We start from the raw sequence: 27,338 nt of genomic DNA, 5'->3' as shown, positions 1-27,338 counted from the left end.
GGAGCTTTATTAATCTTTAGATTGCGAACCATTCGTTATTTAAGTATTTTGTCTCGATTTTAGGTAAATTACAGTTTTTAAGACACCCTAAAGCAGGGCTCGACAAACATGGGAGCCACTGGCTCCTAGAATTTTACCCCTATCTTTTTGGGTTATTCTCCCAATATCTATATCCAAATCCAACTGTCTGGCTCCTAAAAATATACCTGGCTCCTAAATATTTATACTGGCTCCAATTTTTTAAACAGATTTGTCAAGCACTGCTCTAAAGTATTGGATTTTAGTTTGTTAGCGTTGTTGTTTGTTGGTAGAGCATAAAGGTGTTGGTAATAATTTGCAAAGGTATCTGCAGTAGTTTGTGGGTGGTTTGTTGATATTCCCTCAGGTTTCTGAATTTGGGGTATTGAGGTCGTTCTGGTGATATCTTTTAGCTTATTTGCCAATATCCTGTCCAGTTTGTTACTATGAATGAAATAATGTGTGTTAATGAGTTTTAGGGATCTAGAAGCATCTAATGTCAGTAGATTATCTAAGGATATTTTTTTTGGAGGTAAGGATTTTAAGTGTTTTAGCATCTTGACTTTTTATGTTTATCTTGTAGTTGTAAGATTTCTTCAAGTTTTAAAATTTGTTGTGAAATATTGGTTTGAAATCTTGATTATCTTAATAGACCTCTGGTAAAAGCTTTACGAGCACCCCACACATGTAGTGGATTAGTCACTGAATTGTGGTTAGTTCTATAAATCGGTAATCTCTGTCTTTAGCTTTTGGGTGAAATGTTTATCTCTAAGGAGTGTTGGATTGAGTGTCCAACTCTTGTTTCTAAGTGGGTCTATTAATCCTGTGAGGGTTGTGAGTACAATGCTGTGGTCAGACCAAGTGGTTGGTATTTTTTTAGAAGCTATGATTAAAGGAGATATTATCTGGCTCGTTAAGATATAGTCTATACGTGAATATACATTATGTGCAGCTGAGTAAAAAGTATAGTCCTTTGTGCATTTTTGTGTTCTCCAACCATCAATCAGGTTTTGGTCTAGTAAAATTCGTAAAGTTTTTTTTTTTTTTTTTTTGGCCCATGAGTTTGAGTATGGGGGTGTTGTGGTGATTTGTCTAGATCCGTGTCTACAACTAGATTGAAGTCCCTTCTATGATAAGTCTGTATTTCTTCCAGCTGGCTAATAGTGTACTTATTTTTGTTAAGGATGCTTGAGATTCATTGGGGGCATAAATATTTCCGCTATATTATGGGGGTATCCTGAATTTTGCCCTTAACTATTATATATCGTCCCGACTTGTCAATAAAAGTCTCATCTTCTTTAAAATTGAGGTTTGCATGGATAAGTATACAGACTCCACTTTTTTTTATTGACAAGTAGCATGAAATTGGGTGGAATATGTCCTATCCCAATATTTCGGTGTTTTAGTAAAATGAGTCTCCTACATAAGAATGTGTGCATTATTAGATTTATATGTGGAGATGGCTCTTTTAACATTGTGGACAGATATAGAACATGTATACATACAATATACAGAGTGCACAAATGATTTCTGAAGTCATATGAGTGAGCTTGACCCAATAATAGAATAGATATTACCTTGATCCCACCGGTCTAACCTTATGTCACTAGGTATATTGAGATGGGCACGTATAGACAATACACAGAATACCAATTTAACTCAAACCAAATATATGGGTGATCTTGAACTAATAATGGTTAATTATGTAACAAACAATCAACATAAACATTAACCAAAACATAGAGAACTGAAATAACTGTAGCCTGTATTTGAGGTGCAAAAACAGGCGTATACCTTTCAAAAGGTATATTTAAAGTAACTGGGGGGTATAAGGGGTTTGTGGGGTTTGGCGGACCTAACAGGTAGGGGTTATAACAATAACAAGTATTCTTACCATAATGTCCTTATTTGTGAAATTTAGTTTAAGTGTGATTATTAGAACTTTATTACCAGGAGTTTAGGATATGAATCAGGAGGGACTTTCTGGTCCTAGTCCTGATCTATGTGGTTTGCCATTTTTTCCAACTGGGGTCCATAATCTTGTCAGTCCTTTGTTTTGAGGTTTAGGAGATTGGATTGGTCCTGTAGGTGAATTTTACAGTTGTAGCTTCTCTATGATGGCTTGTCCTTCTTCTAAAGATGAGCAAGAATAGGATGTATTATTGGCTGTGAAGATTAGCTTGAATGGGTAGCCCCATTGGTATTTAATTTGTGCTTTCATCAAGGATGAGACAATGGGTTTGAGGTCTCGCCGTTTTTTAACGGTAATAGGTGAAAGATCTGTGAATAGTTGAATATGGTGACCCTGAAACATCACTTTGGATTGATTATGAGCTGCTTGCATCAGCTGGTCTTTGATGTGGAAATAATTTAGCTTAACCCTTTGAATGCTAAACAATTTCCCACCTGGGTGCTAAGCTGGATTTTTCTTTTTCTTTTTTCATTAATGGAAAGAGTCAACAGCTGCATTCAGTACTTTTGGGATAAGAACCTGGCCACCAGGAGGAGGCAGACTCCCCAGCCAAAGGCTTAAATACTTCTCTCACTCCCCCAGTCATTCTTTGCCTTTCATCCCAGGAGGTTGGCAGAGAAGTGTCAGAATTTTTGTTTTTGTCTCTTATGGAGGGTAGTACTCTTCGGCATGGGACTGTAGTTTTTAAGTAGTCCTATTAGCCTCTCAGTGAGAGGATGGATGAAAGTTAGTCCGTAGATGCAGGGAGAGTCTTTCTGCAAAACCATCCCGACTCATATTAACAGCTCCACAAGCAATCAGCGTTGACTAGTTTCGCTGTCTACTTCTTTCAAGTCCATGGCAGAGGCAACGCTACTATCTGTCACACTTGAAGGGCCGTGTTCCTGTTTCACGGCGTAGATTCCGGTAAGATAGTTTCATTTTACTTCTCATGAATGTATTGTATTACTGATGTTTTTCCCGAGAGGCTACCACCTTGTGGGACTAACTATAACACAGGGTATCAAGGGTTAATATCTCCTAAGGGGGGTTATTGAACAGGGTTTTTTTTAATCCGAATTATGTGATTCGACCTGCTTATGTGTAGTGTTACTTTGGCTTGAGGCCTTGTGGAACATAAAGGCATTGGCAGTGACGCAGCCTTTATGGTCAGGCGTGCTTTTTTTGGACTGTACGGCCTACCTTGTGACCGGGCGTGGTCACGTTTTTGCCTCTCTAGTTCTGCAATCCTGACCGTGTGGTGACGGAAAGATTCTGACCCACTGGTGTCTGGTGCTAGGAGCTGGTGAGTGTCCCAGCTATTGTGGGTCTAAGGTGCCGTTTAGGTTTATTTGTCTAATTAGTCCAAACTGTTTGTATTTATTCCCAGCTATGGGGGACTCTGATGTTGAGATTCAAGTAGTCTCTGATTCAGATTCTATTCTTGTGACGAATACGAACCAGCCCAGATGACGCATGACAATGTTATGTTCCGATGGCCGTTCTAGTGGGCCCAATTCCTCGGGAACGGGGAATCAAGGGGTCGCTGAGCCATCCGCCTCTGGGGGTTTTGTCCCTTGAGGGGCGAGTTCCCTACCACTTACTGTTGCTACACGTGCAGGTGACCCAGATTATGCTTATCCTTCCCTGGACGGCGGTTTGTTCCCTCTGGAGGTTGCGGCACATCTGCAGCTTCCAGATGTCTGCTTAAGATTGTGTTCGTGTTCCGTCAACCTGGGTTCCCTAGGCATGGGATGGCCCGTTCACTTATCCGGGGGAGCGACTGGTCCTGAGGCTCCGGCAGAATTGTGCTGTGCTTTTCGGTACAGACTGGTGCGCCTTCGTGTTCTGCTATGGCACATTCTGGCTTTTAAATTGATAGGGTATGCCCTCTTTAAATACAGCAATGGTTAGTGTACAGTTGTATCGCATAAATCGATAAAGAGGATAAGTGACAAGTGTATTATAAAACACAATAATAGATGTGCGCAACAAACTGCAATATGATGATTATGAGAACCACAAACGTATATAAAGTCCTTAAATAACTATTTAGGACTAATTCTTGTATACAAGATGGTATCAGTATGAGTAGGTGGTTGGTATGTTCAAGGCAGCTATCTGTAGAGGATCAAGGCCACAATCCAGGATCAGTGATCTGCAGTGAATATAAGAGGACAGAAGCGCCACATGGCCCAATATAGTTGGAGGTAGTCAAACTATTATGTGTAAAGATTACACTCACATGTAGTAGGACAGTAGTAATAAGCCTTATGAAACAGCCACTGGTTGGCTGAGAAACGCGTTGCTAACAATTTTAATAAATTTTTAAAAATTAAGTAAGTTTTGTAACTTACCACTTGCTGTCGGAGTATTTTTACTTTTTATCACCACCTATACCTCATTTTGATCACTGAATCACTGAGTTCCTGATTGCCGGAGAATCAGTCTACTGGGTGACCATATTGATCCCAGCTTGTCTCTCTCACCAAGGGAGGTGCTCCTCTAAATGTGAGTGCATTTCATATTATACCACCAATCAGTTTTATCAACAGTACTAGGCCATATAGGCACTCTCTTGTTATTTACAGATCTCAGTACATCCACCATGTGAGTGTAATCTTTACACATAATAGTTTGACTGCCTCCAACTATATTGGGCCATGTGGCGCTTCTGTCCTCTTGTATTCACATTCTGGCGTTGTTGGAGGATCCCATCCTTAATGGATATAGGGGTCCTTGGGTCGTCTTCTCCGAATAGCTCTCATAATTAATTATAAGGGGATGAAGTAATGTTCTTATACTCTGATTTGAGTATCTTTTCCTATCTGAGCTTGGTCGGGCAGGGTTCCGTTGGGCTGGTCCTGCGGGTGTGCTTGTTGTCATTGGGCGTTAACCTACGGGTTGCCTTTTCTTCTTTTTATTCTCGTTAGGATGTCTTTTATTTGATTTTACAAGTTCCTGTTTTGTTTTATATTCCTTGGGGGATTTACTCTCTGGAATCGATACTCGCGATTTTATGATCGCACTTGTTACTTCTACAGAAGTTGTTCTGGGGACATGTTAGTCCTCTGTCATTTATCTCCCTTCCTGGAGGTGTGTATTTCAAGTAAGGGCTGAGGTTCAGCTCCTTATGGCTTGAGGCCTAAAATTCGGTCTCGTGGCGCCTGTCTGCCTGGTTGGTCCGGTTTTGGTGCTGAGTGCTTGCACTTCTGTTTGTGTTTGTTTATTGTCTTGTTTTTACAAGTTTCAACTAAGCATTCTGAGAAGATCTGCGGGTCCGTGGGGTATGGAGGGACTGGTTCATCCCTCATAGACTCCGAGCTGGTCATTTGGGACTCGGTGGAGTTTCAGTCCGTCACACTCCGTAGGTTCCGATTCTTCGGGATCTGAGTGTTTTCCTTCCCAGCGTTGGTTGAGGATTGGAAGTTTTGGACCTCTTTACTGCCGTTTTGGGTGGTCTTGCCTTCCCAGGGCTATCAAACTTGTTCTTTTTTTGGGGGGGGGGACTCTTCCTTAGTGTCAATCTCTGGTCTAGGTTCTTTTTTTTTTTTTTTTTTCTCCTTTGGGGTTGAAGCCGCCATATTGGAGGGCCTTGTAGACGACTTTTTCTGGGAGTTTGCGTTCCTTATTGGGATAATTAGTTGTTTTTTATTATCCTAGACATGTCTAGGGATTGTTACCGGAGTTGGGATGCTATGCATTCTCCTTCCCTGGATGTTGTCCTCAGGGTTTGTACTCGGAGAAGATTATAAGGCCTAGCCTTACTGACTCGATCTTCGGATGACCTTGTTTCTGACGTTTTCCCCTCGGTTATGGAAGTGTGGGTATTGTAGCCTGTTGGACTTAGAATCTTCTAGGTTCTGGCGTGCCCTATTGATCTTTGGAGTTAGACTTCTGTACGTGGTGCTCTTTTCCCCTTGGTTTATGATGTCTTGTGTGAGTCTTCAACCCTGTTCTACGGGCTGGTTTTACTTCCCGGTTTAGACAGTTTTTTTTTTCTTCAGACGGGGTATGGTGTTCCCTAGGGTATTGTTTGTCTACACAATTTTAGGGCTCTGGCTTTCTTTTTGGAAATTTTTTATATTTCTATATCTGGTCCGGAAGCCCTTATTCTCCAGGGAACATGGACTATTCTTATGGTCTTGCTAGTTGTGCTACTAGCAGCTGGGCCAGGAGCTCTGTGTGCTTGGGCTCCTTGCGGCCTGCCTTGTTCTTGAGGGTATGTGCTTTCCTTTTGGAGAGTTCCTCTTTCATGTTCATCAGGGGCGCCTGGATGATTTTTGTTTGGCTCTACTTACAACTTGGCCTTGTGAGCTTGTGTGCCGTCCTTATCTGTTCCCTTCCCTTGAGGTGGGTTGTCTTGCATCCTTAGAGGTGAGGTTTCCTTTCTCTGGAAGATGTTGCCTTGTCCTGTGTGCAGGAGGGTGGAACAGGTTGTCCTGTTAAGAGGGTGATTTTCTTTCTGGGATTGTTCTGTTCTGTCTTTGCAGTTTCATACTGGTCCGCATAGTTCTGCTTATCTTTATAGGTTCTCCTTTGGAGTGCCGTTGTGGGTGCTATGTTGAGTCCGCCATAGGAGTGTTGGGCTAGATCATGAGACTTCGGTCTTTTCTACCTATCTCTATGGGGATCTTCCTTGGAAGTATCTGTTTGTAGGTGCTTTTGGAAGGCTTCCGTGCTCTGTTGGGCTGTCTGGGGTCATCCTTTCCGCCCTTTTTTTTTTTTTTCTATAGGGGCTGGTGGTTGGGACCTTTTCTGCTCCCCTGTATTTTAGTCATGTTGCTTGGGCTGGCCCAGTGTGGACTAGGTTCTGAGATGAGTGGTAGAGGTCTGGAGAGTCTTTTTTTTTGAGGTTCTGGGCTCCTTATTGCCCGGCTACATGTTGACATTGCGTCTTTGGATATCCTGAGTGTACCCACTAGTTGGTGGATGTTACTCTATCTTCGGCTTTCTTTTACTTGCCTGCAAGTGTTTCCTTTGTGTTAAGTCATCTTGGTATGACTGCTGCGTTTGATACTCAGAGACTGCTTCTCTGGGGTTATCGCACATGTTCGTTGGAATATGTTGATATTCTAAGTTCCTGGCGACTTGAGACTATGGTTTCAGTCGTTTGTTCGAGGCAATTTTTCTGAGAAGTTTGCTTCTTTGTTCTGTTTCCCGATCCACCCTTGTGGTTCAATGCTGTTGGGATCTGGGTGTTGCCTTTCCCTTGTTTCGGGACACCTTGGGGTCCCTGTGAGCGTGGTTTGCTTTTTGGGTTGCCATTTATATTTGGATTTTATTGCACCCTGTTTTCTGGGATTCCTTGTTAATCCTCCATAGATTCTCCTTTTTGGGAGTTTTCCATTGTCTTCCTTTGTATGAAGGGTTGTGTGGTTGAGGTTCGTCCTTTGGGCGATGGTATCTCTGGAGGAGAGTTGGCGCAGTTGCATCCGTTTTGCGGGGCTCCAGTTCGGCTTGTGGACTATCTGTGGGTCAGTGTCCTTGGGGGGGCCGTGTATTCTTTTTCTAATTTTTTTTTGGCTTCAGATGAAGCGGGATTTTTTCTGGGGTTGTGGTTTCAGGTTTGGTGCCCTCAGAATGGGACGGACTTTTGTACCCTCCCGTTTTAGCATTCAGTGTCCTCTATAGCTTGGGTATTGTTTTCCCAAAAGTAATGAATGCAGCTGTGGACTCTTTCCATTAAAGGACCAGTAAACACAGTAGATTTGCATAATCAACAAATGCAAGATAACAAGACAATACAATAGCATTTACTCTGAATTTCAAATGAGTAGTAGATTCTTTTATAACACATTTCAAAGTTATGTATATTTCCACCCCCCCTGTACCATGTGATAGCAATCAGCCAATCACAAATGCATATACGTATAGTGTCTGAGTTCTTGCACATGCTCAGTAGGAGCTGGTGACTCAAAAAGTGTAAATATAAAAGACTGTGCACATTTCTTTTTAAAGACACGATGAGTCCACGGATTTCATCCTTACTTGTAGGATTACGCTTCCTGGTCAGCAGGAGGCGGCAAAGAGCACCACAGCAAAGCTGTATATATAGCTCCTCCCCTCCCACCCCAGTCATTCTCTTTGCCTGTGTTGGTGATAGGAAGAGGTAAAGTGAGGTGTTAGTTATAGATTCTTCAATCAAGAGTTTATTATTTAGTGCAAGTGAGTGCTACTTTGTGCTATGGTGTAGCCTAGACCAGATCAGTCTCTACAGTAGAGCATTTGGTGGCTTTAAAGCAATGGGGACTTGTGGGACATAATTCTCACTGCGCCTCCCATCTACTGTTGCTTCCCTATCCGTGGAAAAAATCTGAGGGATCTTGTTAGGTGTTTTCCTTGTAATCCTCAGGTCCATGTGAGCAGTAGGACTTCACACGCCTGGGAGCTGCCTTTGCTGTCGGCAGATTGTAAGTGCCATTTTTTTATTGCTGGGTTTAGAAGAAAGAAAAGAACTCAGAAGAAGTTGGCCACTCAAATTGTGAATGGGACGCCCTTAGAGAAGGATATGGGCTCTTTATTCAGGTATGAATTCTCCTTTCATGGTAGGCAATACTATACAGCACATGTACACACTCTCGGCAGTTATATAGTACCTAACATGCCGACCAGACATTGCCACTGTTGAGCTTACTTGGGCTTTTTAGGGAGACCTCATCTCCCGGCGGTTACATTAACTACATGCCGCCCGGGAGATGACTGTACTGATATTTCCCTAGGCGGGTATAATTGAATACTTTTTGACTTAGCTCGATTGTACTGGATAGTGTCAGGGGCAATCTATCACATCTCCTGGCGGTTACATAAAAAAGCATGCCAACCGGGAGATGACTGTGCGACTCTTTCCCTATGCGTGGGTAATTGAGCGCTTTTTTCTTTAACTGTCTGTATCAGTTAGTCTCTGGGGCACTCTATCACATCTCCCAGCGGTTACAGAAGACATGCCGACCGGGAGATGACTGTATGGTTAAGTCTGCAAACGCCCACGAATGGCGGTCCTTGTGGAGACGCCATTAACATTGCGCGCCTTTTTTTTATCTCCCGGTGGTTAATTAAATCTACATGCCGCCCGGGAGGTAACTGTTAGGTCAATGCACACGAAGGGCGGTCCTTGAGGAGTCCCTTTTACATTGCGAGCCCTCTTTATCTCTTGGCGGTTCAATAAATCTACATGCCGCTCGGGAGATAGGTTATGTCAACACCCATGAGGGGTGGTCTTGGGGAGTGTAACGCGCTCTGTTTCCCTTCTCTATATGGATCAGTACTACAGGGTCCAAAGAGATATGTTATAGGCGTAATTGGGACTGTAGCCTATTTTTTCCCTGTTACGGTGGGGTTCCGGTTTAGAGAACATACTTCTCAGAGGGAGATACTGCTGAGGGGTATTGAGAACTAGCAAGATTATTTACGCTGTTTTTGCCCTATTTACTGCAGTTAATAAAAAGGAAAAATGTTATCCTTTTTAAAATTTTAAAGAGACAGTAACATATTTTCATGTGTTAATTTTTATTATAAATACTCCTATAGTGTCCAAAATAATTCATGACCCACAGGCAGTGCTCTGCGGTTCCTTGCAAAGACGTTGCTTTTGATGTACTTGGCGATGTATAGTTACAGCAATATTAATATTGTTATTGGATTGTTTCTGCACGACAGAAATAAGACGTTCTTTTAAAATTTAAAGAGACAGTAACATTTTTTCTGTGTAAATTTTATTAAAAGAATTGCAGCCGTTTATTTGTTAATTCATCCTTTGTTACGTAGGAAGGTACAAAACCACACAAAAATGAGTTAAAGATTTAAAGAGACAGTAACGTTTTGTTCTGTGTACATTATAATAAATTAATTTCAGCTGTTTATTTGTTAGTTCATCCTTTGTGACTGAGGATGAAACACATGCACACAAGAATAGTTACTTTTCAGATTTAAAGGATCAGTATTGTTTCCTATGTGAAAGATTTATTAAATTTTGTTCAAATTTATTTTTTTCTTTTTGAACCTAAACCCTCTACGGCGATTGCTGTTTGGGAGTCTGTTAACAATGGCAACAATTTTTCCTATAAGTTTCCGTCAAAATTTTATGGCCCACATGCAGTGTTCTGCGTTTCCTTCAAAGACTGTTTCCCATAGCCGTATCAGCTAGGAGGCTGGACGACATTCCTTAGGGGGGAAGGAGTAGTTTCAACTTCATTACGAGAACTTCTATACCCTTAGAGGATAGTCCTATGGACAAAATTTAGTAATGGGACACACACCAGGGTTTACAATGGCAACCATCGGTGTACTTTGCTACCGTCACTGGTGTGACGGCATATTGGTTTGATGCATTGTCAGAGGCTATTAGTCAGTAGTTTCCCTGGATAAAATCCAGGACTGGATACAGCTTTTAAGTGGCTAATTCCTTTATTTCAATTTCTTCCTCTCCTGTTATCAAACTGGGAGCATAGGTGGCTCTGTTCCAGCTCTTGGAACCTTATGGTTAGAGCCTTGTTTTATGGATATATGTTCTAAAACTAAGATTTTGGTGAACACATAGCCTGCTGTCGAATCAAAGACAGCATGGGGAACATGCCCCGGTCCGGGATTGGATCTTGTAGGGGGCTGAATTTCCTTTTTCGCTCAAGTTTGGTTTCAAGCTCACATGTTTTCCTCTCAGAGGCAGTTTCTGCTTTCAAGATTGTCTGAGGATCAGACAAAGGGAGAGACATCCTTACACTGCGTGGGTGACCTCTCAGGCCTGGGAGTGGTTGTTCCAGTTCTTATACTGGTGCAGGATCTGGGGTTACCGGTCGGGTTGTGGTTTCCGAAAAAGGGGAATCTTCAGACCATTTTTTAAGAAGGGTACTGTCCTTAAAGTAGAAACTATTCATTTGTTCCATTTCTCCCTTGATCCTATAGGGTCAATTTATGTCAACGGTAGATTAAGGGTCAAGTGCCTTCATGTGCCGTTCACGTGAATCGTCTCAAGTTCTAGAGTTGGCCTTTCTGGACAAACACTTTCCGTTCGTGGTCCTTCCCTTCGGTGTTGCCTCGGTTCCGAGTTTTTACAGAGGCTCTCGGATTGCTGTTGGCTGTGCTTCAGTTACGGGGCATTGCAATGACTCCCTATCTGGCTAATATCCTAGTCCAGACATCATCCTTACAGCAAGCAAGATTTACACGAACATGGTGAGCTCACTGGTGGAAAGTGATTTTGGAAAAGTGTTCTTTAGTCCCAAGCTCAAGGGTAGCTTTCTGGGGAATCATGACGAATTCCATATCAATGAAGATTTTTCTGACTGAGGTCAGGAAATCAAGGTCTATCAATACTGGTCTTGTCCTTCAGTCCACTTCTCGGCCTTCAGTAGCTCAGTACATAGAGGTATTCGGGCTGATGGTGACAGCAATGGACATTAGCCAGACAGATGGCTCAGCATGCTAAGGCACTGTGGCTGAGCTCTGTAACAACCTGAGGGTTGCAGGTTCAATCCCCGGTAAGGTCCACTCAACCTTTCATCCTTCTACGGTGGATAAAATGAGCAGCACCTTGTGTCACTTAAAATTCCGTTTTGATCGTTCCACCTCAGACCCTATGCAATTAAACATACTCAGGCATTGGAACGGAGACTATGCAAACTTGTCTCCTCAAATAACTCTGGATCAGGAGACAAGGGACTCTTTCTATGGTGGTGGTCTCTGGATCACCTATCCCAGGGAACATGATTTCGCAGAGTGAGGACTCAAGCGGAGTCTGTTCTTTTTTTATAGGCTTCCTGCAACTGAGAGCGAACTTCAAGGCTCTTCTGGTCTGGCCTCAGTTGGCTTCGGCCCAGTTTAATTCTTGCTATCTGTCTTCACTCCATATACCAGGGGTGGACACTTCTGAGGGAAGGGAGGGGAGGAGCTATATATACAGCTTTGCTGTGGTGCTCTTTGCCTCCTCCTGCTGACCAGAAGGCGTAATCCCACAAGTAAGGATGAAATCCGCAGACTCATCGTGTCTAAAAAGAAACAAATTTATCAGGTAAGCACACATTTTCTTTTTTTTTTTTTTTATGGAAGTAAATTGGAAAGTTGTTTAAAATCGCATGCTGTATCTGAATCATGAAAATTTATTAAAATCTGAGTGCCCCTTTAATGAAGAAAAACATAAATTATGCTTACCTGATAATATTCTTCAGATGGAAAGATTCCACAGCTCCCCGCCCGTGTTTTTTTGGGGGGTGGCTGTAATTTTTTGTTCTTCTGGCACCTTTTCACCCTGATATTTCTTCTACTGTTCCTTGTTCCTCGGCAGAATGACTGGGGGATGAGTATTTAATGGGACACTGAACCCATATTTTTTCATTCGTGATTCAGATAGAGCATGCAATTTTAAGCAACTTTCTAATTTATTCCTATTATCAAATTTTCTTCATTCTCTTGGTATCAGTATTTGAAATGCAAGTATGTAAGTTTAGATGTCGGCCCATTTTTGGTGAACAACCTGGGTTATTCTTGCTGATTGGTGGATAAATTAATCCACCAATTAAAAGTGCTGTCCTCAGTTCTGAATCCCCAAAAAAGCTTAGATGCCTTCTTTTTCAAATAAAGATTGCAAGGGAATGAAGAAAAATTGATAATAGGAGTAAATTAGAAAGTTGCTTAAGATTGCATGCTCTATCTGAATCACCAAAGAAAAAAATTGGGTTGAGTGTCCCTTTAAGCCTTTGGCTGGTGTCTTTACCTCCTCCTGGTGGCCAGTTTCTTATTTTCCCAAAAGTAATGAATGCAGCTGTGGACTCTTTCCATCTGAAGAAAAGAAAATTATCAGGTAAGCATAATTAGTTTTTTTTTATTTTATATATATATATATATATATATGCCTGAGATACAGGCTTCTAAGCAGCATGCCCCCATTTCCCTATACTGTCCATTGTATTTTTCTAATAAAGTTGTGCGGTGACGTCATCGCGCAAAACGTGAAGTCCCGGCGATGCCTGTCATTATATAGGCCCGATCACCGGGATGGCAGTCGATGGGAGCCCCCAGATTGCCCTCAAGGTGGGGGAGTGCTAACAACGGCTCTAAGCCGCCGTCCGCACCTGGCTGGAAAAATTTGTTAGCACTCACCTTCAGCAGCTAGAGATATATACCTATAGATGGCAAGAGAACAAAGAAAAATTAATAGGAGTAAATTAGAAAGTTGCTTAAAATTTCATGCTCTATCTGAATCGCGAAAGAAAAATATTTGGCTTCAGTGTCCCTTTAAGTAAAACATCTCTAGCTGCTGAAGGTGTAGGAGGCCTGGCGAGGGCTCTATGAACTCTGTCCAATAAGAATTGGTCTTCATCAACCTCTGGTAATAGTTGCTGGGATATTTGAAGAACAGCTTCCTGGAGGTTATAGTAGATTTCAGGGAGGTTCCGAATGTGGATATTTGATCTTCTTGATCTGTTTTCCAAATCTTCTAAGTTTTCTTCAAGCTGCTGAAGTTGAATTTGTTGTGCTTTACTAGTTGCCTGCATATTGGGTATTTCTACCGAAATGTCATCTATCCTTTCTTCAAGTGAAGCTGTTCTGTCCCCTATATTAGAGATGTCTTGTTTAAGATCTGCCAATGCTGCTCGCATCTCGTCATGGAAAATTTGTTTAATTTGCTTGAAAAGTTCCACATTAGCAGAGGCACGTATATTTGACGATAAGAAGCTGAGTAGCTAGTGACAAGTCTTCTTTGTCAGTCGATGATTCTGGTTCTATTAGCTTTTTCTTCTGCTGCGACTTAGAAAGATACTCTGACAGATTGTGTTCGCCCCTTCATGGTTGCAGAGTTGTATGTTATATGTTTGATGAGTAGCTAACCACAAGAAGGATAGAGGTGATTTTACTGGGATTAGCCCACTTTATTTATGTACTCCTGATAATTGAAGAAGTGTGAAGTTTAGGTTTGTGGGGTCCGCCTGATCATCTCAATATTATGAACTCATGTTATCATAGACTTTCAATTTTCCTTTTTAGAAGGGCTGAGGGGTAAAACTTGAGAAGGATAAACAAAGGTACATCCAGTATAGGCTAACAGTGAACTCTTTTTCACGGTGTCCCTGTCTCCCAGCTGATGCCAGAATTGGGGGTGATAAGATGTGTCCCAGAGACCCCCTCTTTAGTACTGTTAGTACCTTTAATTTAATTGTACACTCAGTAATGTATTCACATCAGTGTACATTGTGTACTTCTATTCCACTGAGGTCATAGTAGCTGAACACTTCTTCTCTCCTAGGGAAATTGCCATCTAATGGCGATGTGGGGAAAAGGGCTGTGGATATGACCTACCTGTAGATTGCAGGTGGTAAAAGGAGGAGATAATGTATTACTGGTGATAGAAATTAATTCAGTGGGTGACTTATATGTTAACTCATGCCTTTTTAGAGTTTTATCCAGGTCAGATTTTAGATCGTTATTTGCAGGCCTAAGGCATTAATTTAGAGTCTCTTTAGAATAATCAGTGAAGTCTTCTTTAATGATGGTGTGGGGTATTATGCCCTTGCTAGTATAAAGAGTTGTTCGCTTACCCTTCTATGTTATTGGTAGACTTCAGGGGCCTCACTGGGAGTCAGCACAGTCTCTCGCTACAAAGTGCGCCTCTGGAGCAGATCCCCGCCCCCCCCCCCCAGGGCGCACCCGGTGCTGGATGAGGGTACAAAAAAGCAGGAATCCCCCCCACACACACACACACACTAATCTGTGTGATAGTAGGCCAGCAGGTCGCAAACTCGTATGTCTCTCCAGTCATTTTTAGGCAGATGTTTTAGCTGTGAGTCGCTCCGGGTCAGACCGTCCACTCTTCGGGTCCCGGTAAGATTAAAAATGCCCCAGGTAGACAAGATTACTGCTTATATCTCCGGAGCGGAGCCCCGACCCTCCGGAGACACTGAGTGCAGGATTGTGGTGAGTGGGGCTGCCGTCTGTCTCTCTGGAGCACGCAAAGCTCTGCAAATAGGCCGCAGATTCAGAAATGGCTTTGCTGGCTATCAAGATGTGTACTGCTGCTGTAGTTTACTCCAGAGCGGATCCCCGACCCTCCGGAGTGCCTCCAGGTCAGAGAAGTCAGGATTTATTCAAGTGTCGACATAAATTGGATAGATTGTCTTTGGGTTGCCACGTGGCGTGTCGCAATCTCGGCCCAGCCTTTCTGCTTTCACGTTAGGGATTTCAGATGTAGTATCAAATGACTGAGCATTTTCTGCAAGTTTGGGAATTTATCCCCTAGGTTTGGAGTTTAGCTAGTGACCTGATTGTGGTATTAAATGCTTATTTTAAATAATTTTGGCATCTCTCCAAGATGCGGCTATCTCAGTCTGTGTCAAGCTCCGCCCCCCATCGTATCTAATTTTTTGTTTTTTTAATAAACATAGTGAATAGATTAATAATATACCTGCTTCTTGTTAAATGAATATTTTTATAAAATAGAAAAGATACAGGTTATATTTAATGGGACAATAAATGTCATTGTTACATAATTATGCAGTATGTGAAAATGATTCACTATATTAAATATAGTTTAACCCTTTTTAAATTAACCTATTCAAATTTTTTTTTTCAGCTGCAAGACCACAATTGAGGCCATCCATGGATTAATGTCTCAAGTGATAAAAGATAAGCTGTTTAACCAAATAAATGCATCATAGTTCAACTTTATGCAGATAACTTGTTGTTTGGCTTGTCATGAACTATCTTCCCTTACATTGCTTCTTTTATGCAGAAGCCAGAAAACGTCATCAAAGGTAGCACTTATTTATCTTACAATATGGAAAGCATAGGAAAGACTCCTATTGCAACTTAGTAATGGTTCAACCTTGTCAACATGTTTGCTTTCTGGTGTAATAAAGTAAAGTTTTCAAACCTATATTGTGTATTTTCTTTTTCTTCAGAATGTTCTAAGGATCTGCATGTTGCAAATATCATGCTTGCCTACACCTTGTTTTATTTAAAGCAACTAAAAAGTTATACATGCATTATATGTATACAGAGATGTTTGGCATAAAATGTAACATGATTAATAGGGACCAGGGTATATTTGAGCCTGGATTCTAAAACTTCTATGTTTCATTACTACTGAATCATGGATTTATGAACTTGTTCCCAACCCAAACTTTTACAAATACAATTAAAGTAAGAAATATATTGTTATAACAGTTTTATTAATTGTTTTTTTTAAGGGACATAATAGTTACAGTTGAAATGTGCATGAATGCTTTTCAGTTTTAAATAGGTCTTTTTGCTATATACTTACAAATATACTATTGCTTCAACAGTAAAGGAGGATGGGTGGTTGAGAGAGAAATAATATAGCCAAGATAAAGAGAGCATCTACCAGGTGGAGGAGTCTATATAGGGACTTTCTGTGAAAAGGATAAAAATGGTCAGATTTTTGAATGGTTTGAAATATTGTTGCTTGTTTGTTCCCCATTAAAGTGACGGTAAACTATAAAAAAAAAATTCCCTTAATGTGTTTCCAATTACTTTTTTTACCAGCTGCAGAGAATTAAATGTATGAGATTTGCTTTTTAAGGTTTATTTGTGTATAAGAATTGGCTGATTTTGTGTTTTGAAGCCACAACCTAATAAAATGGGTTGAGCTTGTAGGTGTAATCAGATCTCATTACTTTATCACATTTTGTACATATACCTGCTTATTTGTCTTATATATTTCCTGAAACCTATCACCAATACTTGGAGAGAACAATGAAAACTAAAATGTTATCACCTTATCTCTTCTATACCCCACAGGGAGTCCAATTTATTTTACTGGCTGTGTTTACACAAATTGGCCTCAAAGGGAGAGTTTAATAAAAAAAAAATTGCCTCTTTAATTTGTTCACAATGATCCACTTTACCTGCTGGAGTGTATTAAATTGTTTACAAGTATTTCCATTACCCTTATATTGGCATTTGAAAAAGTTTATTTAGCCTGTGGTATCCCCACCCATCTGTGTTGGCACAGGCATGAGAACAAATTACACTCCCAGTGGGTTATAGAAGAGAGAGAAGGTAATACAATGTTATTTGTCCATTGTTCTCTCCAAGTATTGGTGATTGGTTTATGGACAGATATAAGATACAGAAGCATGTTTATGTACACAATGTGATAAAGTAATGGTATCTGATTATACCTACAAGCTCAACCCATTTTATTAGGTTGTTGCTTCAAAACACAAATAAAAAATCTCATACATTTTATTCTCTGCAGCTGGTAAAAAAAAGTTATTGGAAACACATTAACGGAAAAAATGGAAAATTATAAATGAAACAAAATGGGTGTCCTCATTTGAGGCATAAGACTTTATTAAGAAAAGTTATAGGTTGAAATAAAGATTGTAAAGGCATGAGTTTTAATTTAAAAAGCCAACTATTCATGTGCTATGTATTTAGCTTATAAAGCAACTCTTTAAAGACTAGAGTCTTCAGTATGGACGGCCCATATAACGGTCGTCAGGGGAATACTAATGAAGGAGAAATCTAGACATAAAAGGGAAATTAACTCTACTACTATTAAACTCTCTTCTGAGATAGATCATTTAGAAAAAGAGCATAAAAGAACACAAGCCATAAACATATTAAGTAAACTGCAACAGTAAATAAAACTGAACTTAATTTTAAATTACTAATCAGTAAAGTTGGCACAAAGGTTAAAAACAAATTATCTACTATACGCTATCAAACCAGATAAGTACCAAGCTAAAAAATTTGGGATAACTACACAGCAGTCTCTATTCCGATACTACAGAAACCGGATGGCAAACTCACATACCACCCTCAGGAGATAGTAGAATCCTTTACCCTATACTACAGCAAATTGTACGAAGGCAAAAAAGTCCAACACGACAAAAAGACGCAAGGGTTATTACACACATTCCTCAATGACGCTAACTTGAGACAGATAACAAGCTGATAAAAATAAACTTAATTCCAAGGTTACACATTTAGAGATTAGTCAAGTTATTAAAGACCTCAAGCCTGGGAAGGTTCCGGGACCGGATGGTCTTCCAGGCGAATATTACCAACTTTTTGCATCAACCCTGATTCCCCATTTGGTCCAGTTTGCAAACCATATACTTGAGGGTCATCCGTTCCCTAGAGACCTACTACAGGCTAAAATCGTGGTGATACCCAAACAGGGGAAAACCCCAGTCCACTGCACCAGTTACAGACCAATATCCCTTATTAATCAGGATATTAAAATAATGACAAAAATTCTGGCTAACAGACTAAAACACATTTTACCAACTATTATTCACCCCGACCAGGTAGGATTTATTATAGACAGGGAAGCCCCAGACAATGTAGAGAAGATGGTTGCTGTGTTGGACTATCTTATAGATCAGAAAATGCCTTCTCTGCTCCTGTTGTTGGACGCGGAGAAGGCGTTTGACAGGGTTGACTGGATCTACATGCATAACGTCTTAAACAAAATAAGATTTAGCAGCCAATTTATCACAGCAATTAGGACCCTTTTCTTCTGTTAAGTGTGATCAGTCCACGGGTCATCATTACTTCTGGGATATTACTCCTCCCCAACAGGAAGTGCAAGAGGATTCACCCAGCAGAGCTGCATATAGCTCCTCCCCTCTACGTCACTCCCAGTCATTCTCTTGCACCCAACGACTAGATAGGATGTGTGAGAGGACTATGGTGATTATACTTAGTTTTATATCTTCAATCAAAAGTTTGTTATTTTAAAATAGCACCGGAGTGTGTTATTATCTCTCTGGCAGAGTTTGAAGAAGAATCTACCAGAGTTTTTGTTATGATTTTAGCCGGAGTAGTTAAGATCATATTGCTGTTTCTCGGCCATCTGAGGAGAGGTAAACTTCAGATCAGGGGACAGCGGGCAGATGAATCTGCATAGAGGTATGTAGCAGTTTTTATTTTCTGACAATGGAATTGATGAGAAAATCCTGCCATACCGATATAATGTCATGTATGTATACTTTACACTTCAGTATTCTGGGGAATGGTACTTCACTAGAATTACACTGTAAGAAATACATAAAGCTGTTTAATAACTAGAGATTATGTTTAACGTTTTTGCTGGAATGTAAAATCGTTTTCATTTACTGAGGTACTGAGTGAATAAATGTTTGGGCACTATTTTTCCACTTGGCAGTTGCTTAATCTGTTTTCTGACAGTTTCTGTTCTCCCTCACTGCTGTGTGTGAGGGGGAGGGGCCGTTTTTTGGCGCTTTTTCTACACATCAAATATTTCAGTCAGCAACTCATTGTATTCCCTGCATGATCCGGTTCATCTCTACAGAGCTCAGGGGTCTTCAAAACTTATTTTGAGGGAGGTAATTTCTCTCAGCAGAGCTGTGAGAATTATAGTTTGACTGAGATAAAAAACGTTTATTCTGTAATTTGTTTCCTGCTTTCAGAATTTGTTATCTTTGCTAATGGGATTAAACCTTTGCTAAAGTTGTGTTATTTACAAGGATTGAGGCTATAACTGTTTCAATTTATTAATTTTCAACTGTCATAGATCTTCTGTGCTTCTTAAAGGCACAGTACGTTTTAATATTATTCTAATTGAATTGTATTTCCAAGTTACAAGTTTATTTGCTAGTGTGTTAAACATGTCTGATTCAGAGGATGATACCTGTGTCATTTGTTGCAATGCCAAAGTGGAGCCCAATAGAAATTTATGTACTAACTGTATTGATGCTACTTTAAATAAAAGTCAATCTGTACAAATTGAACAAATTTCACCAAACAACGAGGGGAGAGTTATGCCGACTAACTCGCCTCACGTGTCAGTACCTACATCTCCCGCTCAGAGGGAGGTGCGTGATATTGTAGCGCCGAGTACATCTGGGCGGCCATTACAAATCACATTACAGGATATGGCTACTGTTATGACTGAGGTTTTGGCTAAATTACCAGAGCTAAGAGGTAAGCGTGATCACTCTGGGGTGAGAACAGAGTGCGCTGATAATATTAGGGCCATGTCAGACACTGCGTCACAGGTGGCAGAACATGAGGACGGAGAGCTTCATTCTGTGGGTGACGGTTCTGATCCAAACAGACTGGATTCAGATATTTCAAATTTTAAATTTAAACTGGAAAACCTCCGTGTATTACTAGGGGAGGTTTTAGCGGCTCTGAATGATTGTAACACAGTTGCAATACCAGAGAAAATGTGTAGGTTGGATAAATATTTTGCGGTACCGACGAGTACTGAGGTTTTTCCTATACCTAAGAGACTTACTGAAATTGTTACTAAGGAGTGGGATAGACCCGGTGTGCCGTTCTCACCCCCTCCGATATTTAGAAAAATGTTTCCAATAGACGCCACCACAAGGGACTTATGGCAAACGGTCCCTAAGGTGGAGGGAGCAGTTTCTACCTTAGCTAAGCGTACCACTATCCCGGTGGAGGATAGCTGTGCTTTTTCAGATCCAATGGATAAAAAATTAGAGGGTTACCTTAAGAAAATGTTTGTTCAACAAGGTTTTATATTGCAACCCCTTGCATGCATTGCGCCGATCACGGCTGCAGCGGCATTCTGGATTGAGTCTCTGGAAGAGAACATTGGTTCAGCTACTCTGGACGACATTACGGACAGGCTTAGAGTCCTTAAACTAGCTAATTCATTCATTTCGGAGGCCGTAGTACATCTTACTAAACTTACGGCGAAGAATTCAGGATTCGCCATTCAGGCACGCAGGGCGCTGTGGCTAAAATCCTGGTCAGCTGATGTTACTTCTAAGTCTAAATTGCTTAATATACCTTTCAAAGGGCAGACCTTATTCGGGCCCGGGTTGAAAGAGATTATCGCTGACATTACAGGAGGTAAAGGCCATGCCCTGCCTCAGGACAAAGCCAAAGCCAAGACTAGACAGTCTAATTTTCGTTCCTTTCGTAATTTCAAAGCAGGAGCAGCATCAACTTCCTCTGCACCAAAACAGGAAGGAGCTGTTGCTCGCTACAGACAAGGCTGGAAACCTAACCAGTCCTGGAACAAGGGCAAGCAGACTAGGAAACCTGCTGCTGCCCCTAAAACAGCATGAATTGAGGGCCCCCGATCCGGGATCGGATCTAGTGGGGGGCAGACTTTCTCTCTTCGCCCAGGCTTGGGCAAGAGATGTTCAGGATCCCTGGGCGCTAGAGATAATATCTCAGGGATACCTTCTGGACTTCAAATACTCTCCTCCAAGAGAGAGATTTCATCTGTCAAGATTGTCAACAATCCAGACAAAGAAAGAGGCGTTTCTACGCTGCGTACAAGAGCTCTTGTTAATGGGAGTAATCCATCCAGTTCCACGATCGGAACAGGGACAGGGGTTTTACTCAAATCTGTTTGTGGTTCCCAAAAAAGAGGGAACTTTCAGACCAATCCTGGACTTAAAGATCCTAAACAAATTCCTAAGAGTTCCATCGTTCAAGATGGAGACTATTCGGACAATTTTACCTATGATCCAAGAGGGTCAGTACATGACCACTGTAGATTTAAAAGATGCTTACCTTCACATACTGATTCACAAAGATCATTATCGGTACCTAAGGTTTGCCTTCCTAGACAGGCATTACCAGTTTGTGGCTCTTCCATTCGGATTGGCTACAGCTCCAAGAATCTTCACAAAGGTTCTGGGTGCTCTTCTGGCGGTACTAAGACCGCGGGGAATCTCGGTAGCTCCATACCTAGACGACATTCTGATGCAAGCTTCAAGCTTTCAAACTGCCAAGTCTCATACAGAGTTAGTGCTGGCATTTCTAAGGTCACATGGATGGAAGGTGAACGAAAAGAAAAGTTCACTCGTTCCACTCACAAGAGTTCCCTTCCTGGGGACTCTTATAGATTCTGTAGAAATGAAGATTTACCTGACAGAGGACAGGCTAACAAGACTTCAAAGTGCTTGCCGCACCCTTCATTCCATTCAACACCCGTCAGTGGCTCAATGCATGGAGGTAATCGGCTTAATGGTAGCGGCAATGGACATAGTACCCTTTGCACGCTTACACCTCAGACCACTGCAACTGTGCATGCTAAGTCAGTGGAATGGGGATTACTCAGACTTATCCCCTTCTCTGAATCTGGATCAAGAGACCAGAAATTCTCTTCTATGGTGGCTTTCTCGGCCACATCTGTCCAGGGGGATGCCATTCAGCAGACCAGACTGGACAATTGTAACAACAGACGCCAGCCTTCTAGGTTGGGGTGCCGTCTGGAATTCTCTGAAGGCTCAGGGACAATGGAGTCAGGAGGAGAGTCTCCTGCCAATAAACATTCTGGAATTGAGAGCAGTTCTCAATGCCCTCCTGGCTTGGCCCCAGTTGACAACTCGGGGGTTCATCAGGTTTCAGTCGGACAACATCACGACTGTAGCTTACATCAACCATCAGGGAGGGACAAGAAGCTCCCTAGCTATGATGGAAGTATCAAAGATAATTCTCTGGGCAGAGTCTCACTCTTGCCACCTGTCAGCAATCCACATCCCGGGAGTGGAGAACTGGGAGGCGGATTTCTTAAGTCGTCAGACTTTTCATCCGGGGGAGTGGGAACTTCATCCGGAGGTCTTTGCCCAAATACTTCGACGTTGGGGCAAACCAGAGATAGATCTCATGGCGTCTCGACAGAACGCCAAGCTTCCTCGTTACGGGTCCAGATCCAGGGATCCAGGAGCAGTCCTGATAGATGCTCTGACAGCACCTTGGGACTTCAGGATGGCTTACGTGTTTCCACCCTTCCCGTTACTTCCTCGATTGATTGCCAGAATCAAACAAGAGAGAGCATCAGTGATTCTAATAGCACCTGCGTGGCCACGCAGGACTTGGTATGCAGACCTGGTGGACTTGTCATCCTGTCCACCTTGGTCTCTACCTCTGAAACAGGACCTTCTGATACAGGGTCCCTTCAAACATCAAAATCTAACTTCTCTGAAGCTGACTGCTTGGAAATTGAACGCTTGATTTTATCAAGACGTGGGTTTTCTGAGTCAGTTATTGATACCTTAATACAGGCTAGGAAACCTGTTACCAGAAAGATTTACCATAAGATATGGCGTAAATACCTATATTGGTGTGAATCCAAAGGTTACTCTTGGAGTAAGGTTAGGATTCCTAGGATATTGTCTTTTCTACAAGAAGGTTTAGAAAAGGGTTTATCTGCTAGTTCATTAAAGGGACAGATCTCAGCTCTGTCCATTCTGTTACACAAACGTCTGTCAGAAGTTCCTGACGTCCAGGCTTTTTGTCAGGCTTTGGCCAGGATTAAGCCTGTGTTTAAAACTGTTGCTCCACCATGGAGTTTAAACCTTGTTCTTAATGTTTTACAGGGCGTTCCGTTTGAACCCCTTCATTCCATTGATATAAAGTTGTTATCTTGGAAAGTTCTATTTTTAATGGCTATTTCCTCGGCTCGAAGAGTCTCTGAATTATCAGCCTTACATTGTGATTCTCCTTATTTGATTTTTCATTCGGATAAGGTAGTCCTGCGTACTAAACCTGGGTTCTTACCTAAGGTAGTTACTAACAGGAATATCAATCAAGAGATTGTTGTTCCTTCTTTATGCCCAAATCCTTCTTCAAAGAAGGAACGTCTACTGCACAACCTGGATGTAGTCCGTGCTCTAAAATTTTACTTACAGGCAACTAAGGAATTTCGACAAACGTCTTCTCTGTTTGTCATTTACTCTGGGCAGAGGAGAGGTCAAAAAGCTTCCGCTACCTCTTTCTTTTTGGCTTCGTAGCATAATTCGTTTAGCTTATGAGACTGCTGGACAGCAGCCTCCTGAAAGAATTACAGCTCATTCTACTAGAGCTGTGGCTTCCACTTGGGCCTTCAAGAATGAGGCCTCTGTTGAACAGATTTGCAAGGCTGCAACTTGGTCTTCGCTTCATACTTTTTCCAAATTTTACAAATTTGACACTTTTGCTTCATCGGAGGCTATTTTTGGGAGAAAGGTTCTTCAGGCAGTGGTTCCTTCTGTATAAAGAGCCTGCCTATCCCTCCCGTCATCCGTGTACTTTTGCTTTGGTATTGGTATCCCAGAAGTAATGATGACCCGTGGACTGATCACACTTAACAGAAGAAAACATAATTTATGCTTACCTGATAAATTCCTTTCTTCTGTAGTGTGATCAGTCCACGGCCCGCCCTGTTTTTAAGGCAGGTAAATATTTTTTAATTTATACTCCAGTCACCACTTCACCCTTGGCTTTTCCTTTCTCGTTGGTCCTTGGTCGAATGACTGGGAGTGACGTAGAGGGGAGGAGCTATATGCAGCTCTGCTGGGTGAATCCTCTTGCACTTCCTGTTGGGGAGGAGTAATATCCCAGAAGTAATGATGACCCGTGGACTGATCACACTACAGAAGAAAGGAATTTATCAGGTAAGCATAAATTATGTTTTTCTCTTGCCCCACAGCACATGTTAGAGCAATAGGCCACCAATCTAAGACTATAGAAATATTAAATGGGAGTAGATAGGGATGCCAACTGTCCCCTCTTCTATTTGTGATCTGCATTGAACCGCTTGCAGCAAACATAAGCGCCTCTAAAGACATCTCAGGTCTAGAATTAGGAGGTACATCTCATAAAATCATTTTGTTTGCAGATAATGTACTATTAACCCTTACTAGGCCCCTAATTTCTCTACCAAATGTTTGATGTTCTCCACTAATTCTTGGTAATATCAGGGTATAAGTTAAATTTAGATAAATGCAAAACACTTCCTATAGCCATGCCAAAACAGTCAAATTAATTGAGGCCAATTTTGATTTCAAATGGGTTAAAAAAACACATTAAATATTTAGGGCTCAAATTAACCCCTGGTTCCAACCAGCTATACCAAGCAAATGAAACCCCACTATTTAAAAATATTCGCAAAGACCTTTTAAAGTGGCAAAAATAAAATGTCTCATGCTATGGACGATTATCCTCTATAAAAATGAATATCCTCCCTAGGATTACGTATTTGTTCAGAGTATTGCTGATTAAGTTAGTTAGACAAGACATACTCCTTACAACCAGCCATCCATAACTTTGAGAGGGAACAAACAGGCCTAAATTCACCATCAAACTCTCACATGACACAGGCAGTTGGGGGGTTGAACTACCAAATCTATGGGACTACTATAATGCATCCAGATTGGCACAAATCTCCCTCACTAACAGAAGAGGGAGTGATGTGATCTGGCCACAACTAGAGGTGAAAATGGGGGGGACTAGCATCAGCAGAAGATATTCTATGAGAAACAAGCGAAAAGGATGGGGGGGGATAATATATATAGGTCACAGATCACTATAACCTCATCACAACAATGGACTAAAGCCACAAACATTGATAAACTCATGCCATTGAGCTGTATGGTCAGGCCAGTGAAATACCTAATCCCCAATGATAGTTAAAAAAAAAACAACAAATTTTCAAATGGGAAAACAAAGGCCTATACAGAGTAGCAGACTTTATTTCATGTAATTGGCAAGAGTCCATGAGCTAGTGGGGTATGGGATATACAATCCTACCAGGAGGGGCAAAGTTTCCCAAACTTCAAAATGCCTATAAATACACCCCTCACCACACCCACAATTCAGTTTTTACAAACTTTGCCTCCTATGGAGGTGGTGAAGTAAGTTTGTGCTTAGATTCTACGTTGATATGCGCTTCTCAGCATTTTGAAGCCCGATTCCTCTCAGAGTACAGTGAATGTCAGAGGCATGTGAAGGGAGTATCACCTATTGAATGCAATGGTTTTCCTCACGGGAGATCTATTTCATAGGTTCTGTTATCGGTCGTAGAGATTCATCTCCTACCTCCCTTATTCAGATCGGCGATATACTCTCATATTCCATTACCTCTACTGATTACTGTTTCAGTACTGGTTTGGCTATCTGCTATATGTGGATGGGTGTCTTTTGGTAAGTATGTTTTCATTACTTAAGACACACTCAGCTATGGTTTGGCACTTTATGTATTAATATAAAGTTCTAAATATATGTATTGTACTTATATTTGCCATGAGTCAGGTTTATGTATATTTCCTTTTGCAGACTGTCAGTTTCATATTTGGGAAAAGCATTTTTTAGGAAAAAAAATTCTTACCTGGGGTAAAGTTTTTTTCAAATTGACTTTTTCATTAAATTTTGCGGACAAAATTAGGCTCGCGAGATCGCAAAATGCCAAAGTATATTGCATCATTCTTGGCGCAAGATGACGATGACGCAAAATTTGTAATTTCCAGCGTCTTAGTTGACGCCAAGTTCCTTTCACAAGGTTGTGTCTTTAATGACGCGAGTGTGTCATTTCCGAATGTTGTTAGCGCCAAAAAAAATTCTGTTTGCATTGTACGTCATACTTGACGCCAAATATTTTCATTATTTAAAACCCCATTTCTCCAACATAGGTGTGTCCGGTCCACGGCGTCATCCTTACTTGTGGGATATTCTCTTCCCCAACAGGAAATGGCAAAGAGCCCAGCAAAGCTGGTCACATGATCCCTCCTAGGCTCCGCCTACCCCAGTCATTCTCTTTGCCGTTGTACAGGCAACATCTCCACGGAGATGGCTTAGAGTTTTTTAGTGTTTAACTGTAGTTTTTCATTATTCAATCAAAAGATACAAGTAAATCAGAGGACCAGAGACTCACTCCGTTGGTGGCTGTCCCTGGACAACCTGTCACGAGGGATGACATTCCACAGACCAGAGTGGGTCATTGTCACGACCGACGCCAGTCTGATGGGCTGGGGCGCGGTCTGGGGATCCCTGAAAGCTCAGGGTCTTTGGTCTCGGGAAGAATCTCTTCTACCGATAAATATTCTGGAACTGAGAGCGATATTCAATGCTCTCAAGGCTTGGCCTCAGCTAGCGAGGACCAAGTTCATACGGTTTCAATCAGACAACATGACGACTGTTGCGTACATCAACCATCAGGGGGGAACAAGGAGTTCCCTAGCGATGGAAGAAGTGACCAAGATTATTCTATGGGCGGAGTCTCACTCCTGCCACCTGTCTGCTATCCACATCCCGGGAGTGGAAAATTGGGAAGCGGATTTTCTGAGTCGTCAGACATTGCATCCGGGGGAGTGGGAACTCCATCCGGAAATCTTTGCCCAAGTCACGCAACTTTGGGGCATTCCAGACATGGATCTGATGGCCTCTCGTCAGAACTTCAAAGTTCCTTGCTACGGGTCCAGATCCAGGGATCCCAAGGCGGCTCTAGTGGATGCACTAGTAGCACCTTGGACCTTCAAACTAGCTTATGTGTTCCCGCCGTTTCCTCTCATCCCCAGGCTGGTAGCCAGGATCAATCAGGAGAGGGCGTCGGTGATCTTGATAGCTCCTGCGTGGCCACGCAGGACTTGGTATGCAGATCTGGTGAATATGTCATCGGCTCCACCTTGGAAGCTACCTTTGAGAC

The 27,338-nt window shown here is 41.7% G+C and overlaps 1 protein-coding gene across 2 annotated transcripts in view; it reads left to right on the top strand.

Annotated features, from left to right (window-relative positions):
* Positions 1–15,833, top strand: part of COPS5 (COP9 signalosome subunit 5) — a 70,734-nt gene extending 54,901 nt beyond the window's left edge. For both annotated transcript variants that reach the window (XM_053715096.1, XM_053715097.1), the window contains exon 9: positions 15,531–15,833. In XM_053715096.1, coding sequence (XP_053571071.1) covers positions 15,531–15,615 — 85 coding nt within the window. In that variant the 3' untranslated portion in view covers positions 15,616–15,833. The remainder of the gene's footprint in view (positions 1–15,530) is intronic.
* The last annotated feature ends 11,505 nt before the right edge of the window (positions 15,834–27,338 follow it).

This window comes from Bombina bombina, chromosome 5 (genome assembly GCF_027579735.1).
Source record: "Bombina bombina isolate aBomBom1 chromosome 5, aBomBom1.pri, whole genome shotgun sequence".
Lineage (NCBI taxonomy): Eukaryota > Metazoa > Chordata > Amphibia > Anura > Bombinatoridae > Bombina > Bombina bombina.
Note: the sequence above shows the minus strand (reverse complement) of the source record. Positions and strands in the feature narration are given on the sequence as shown.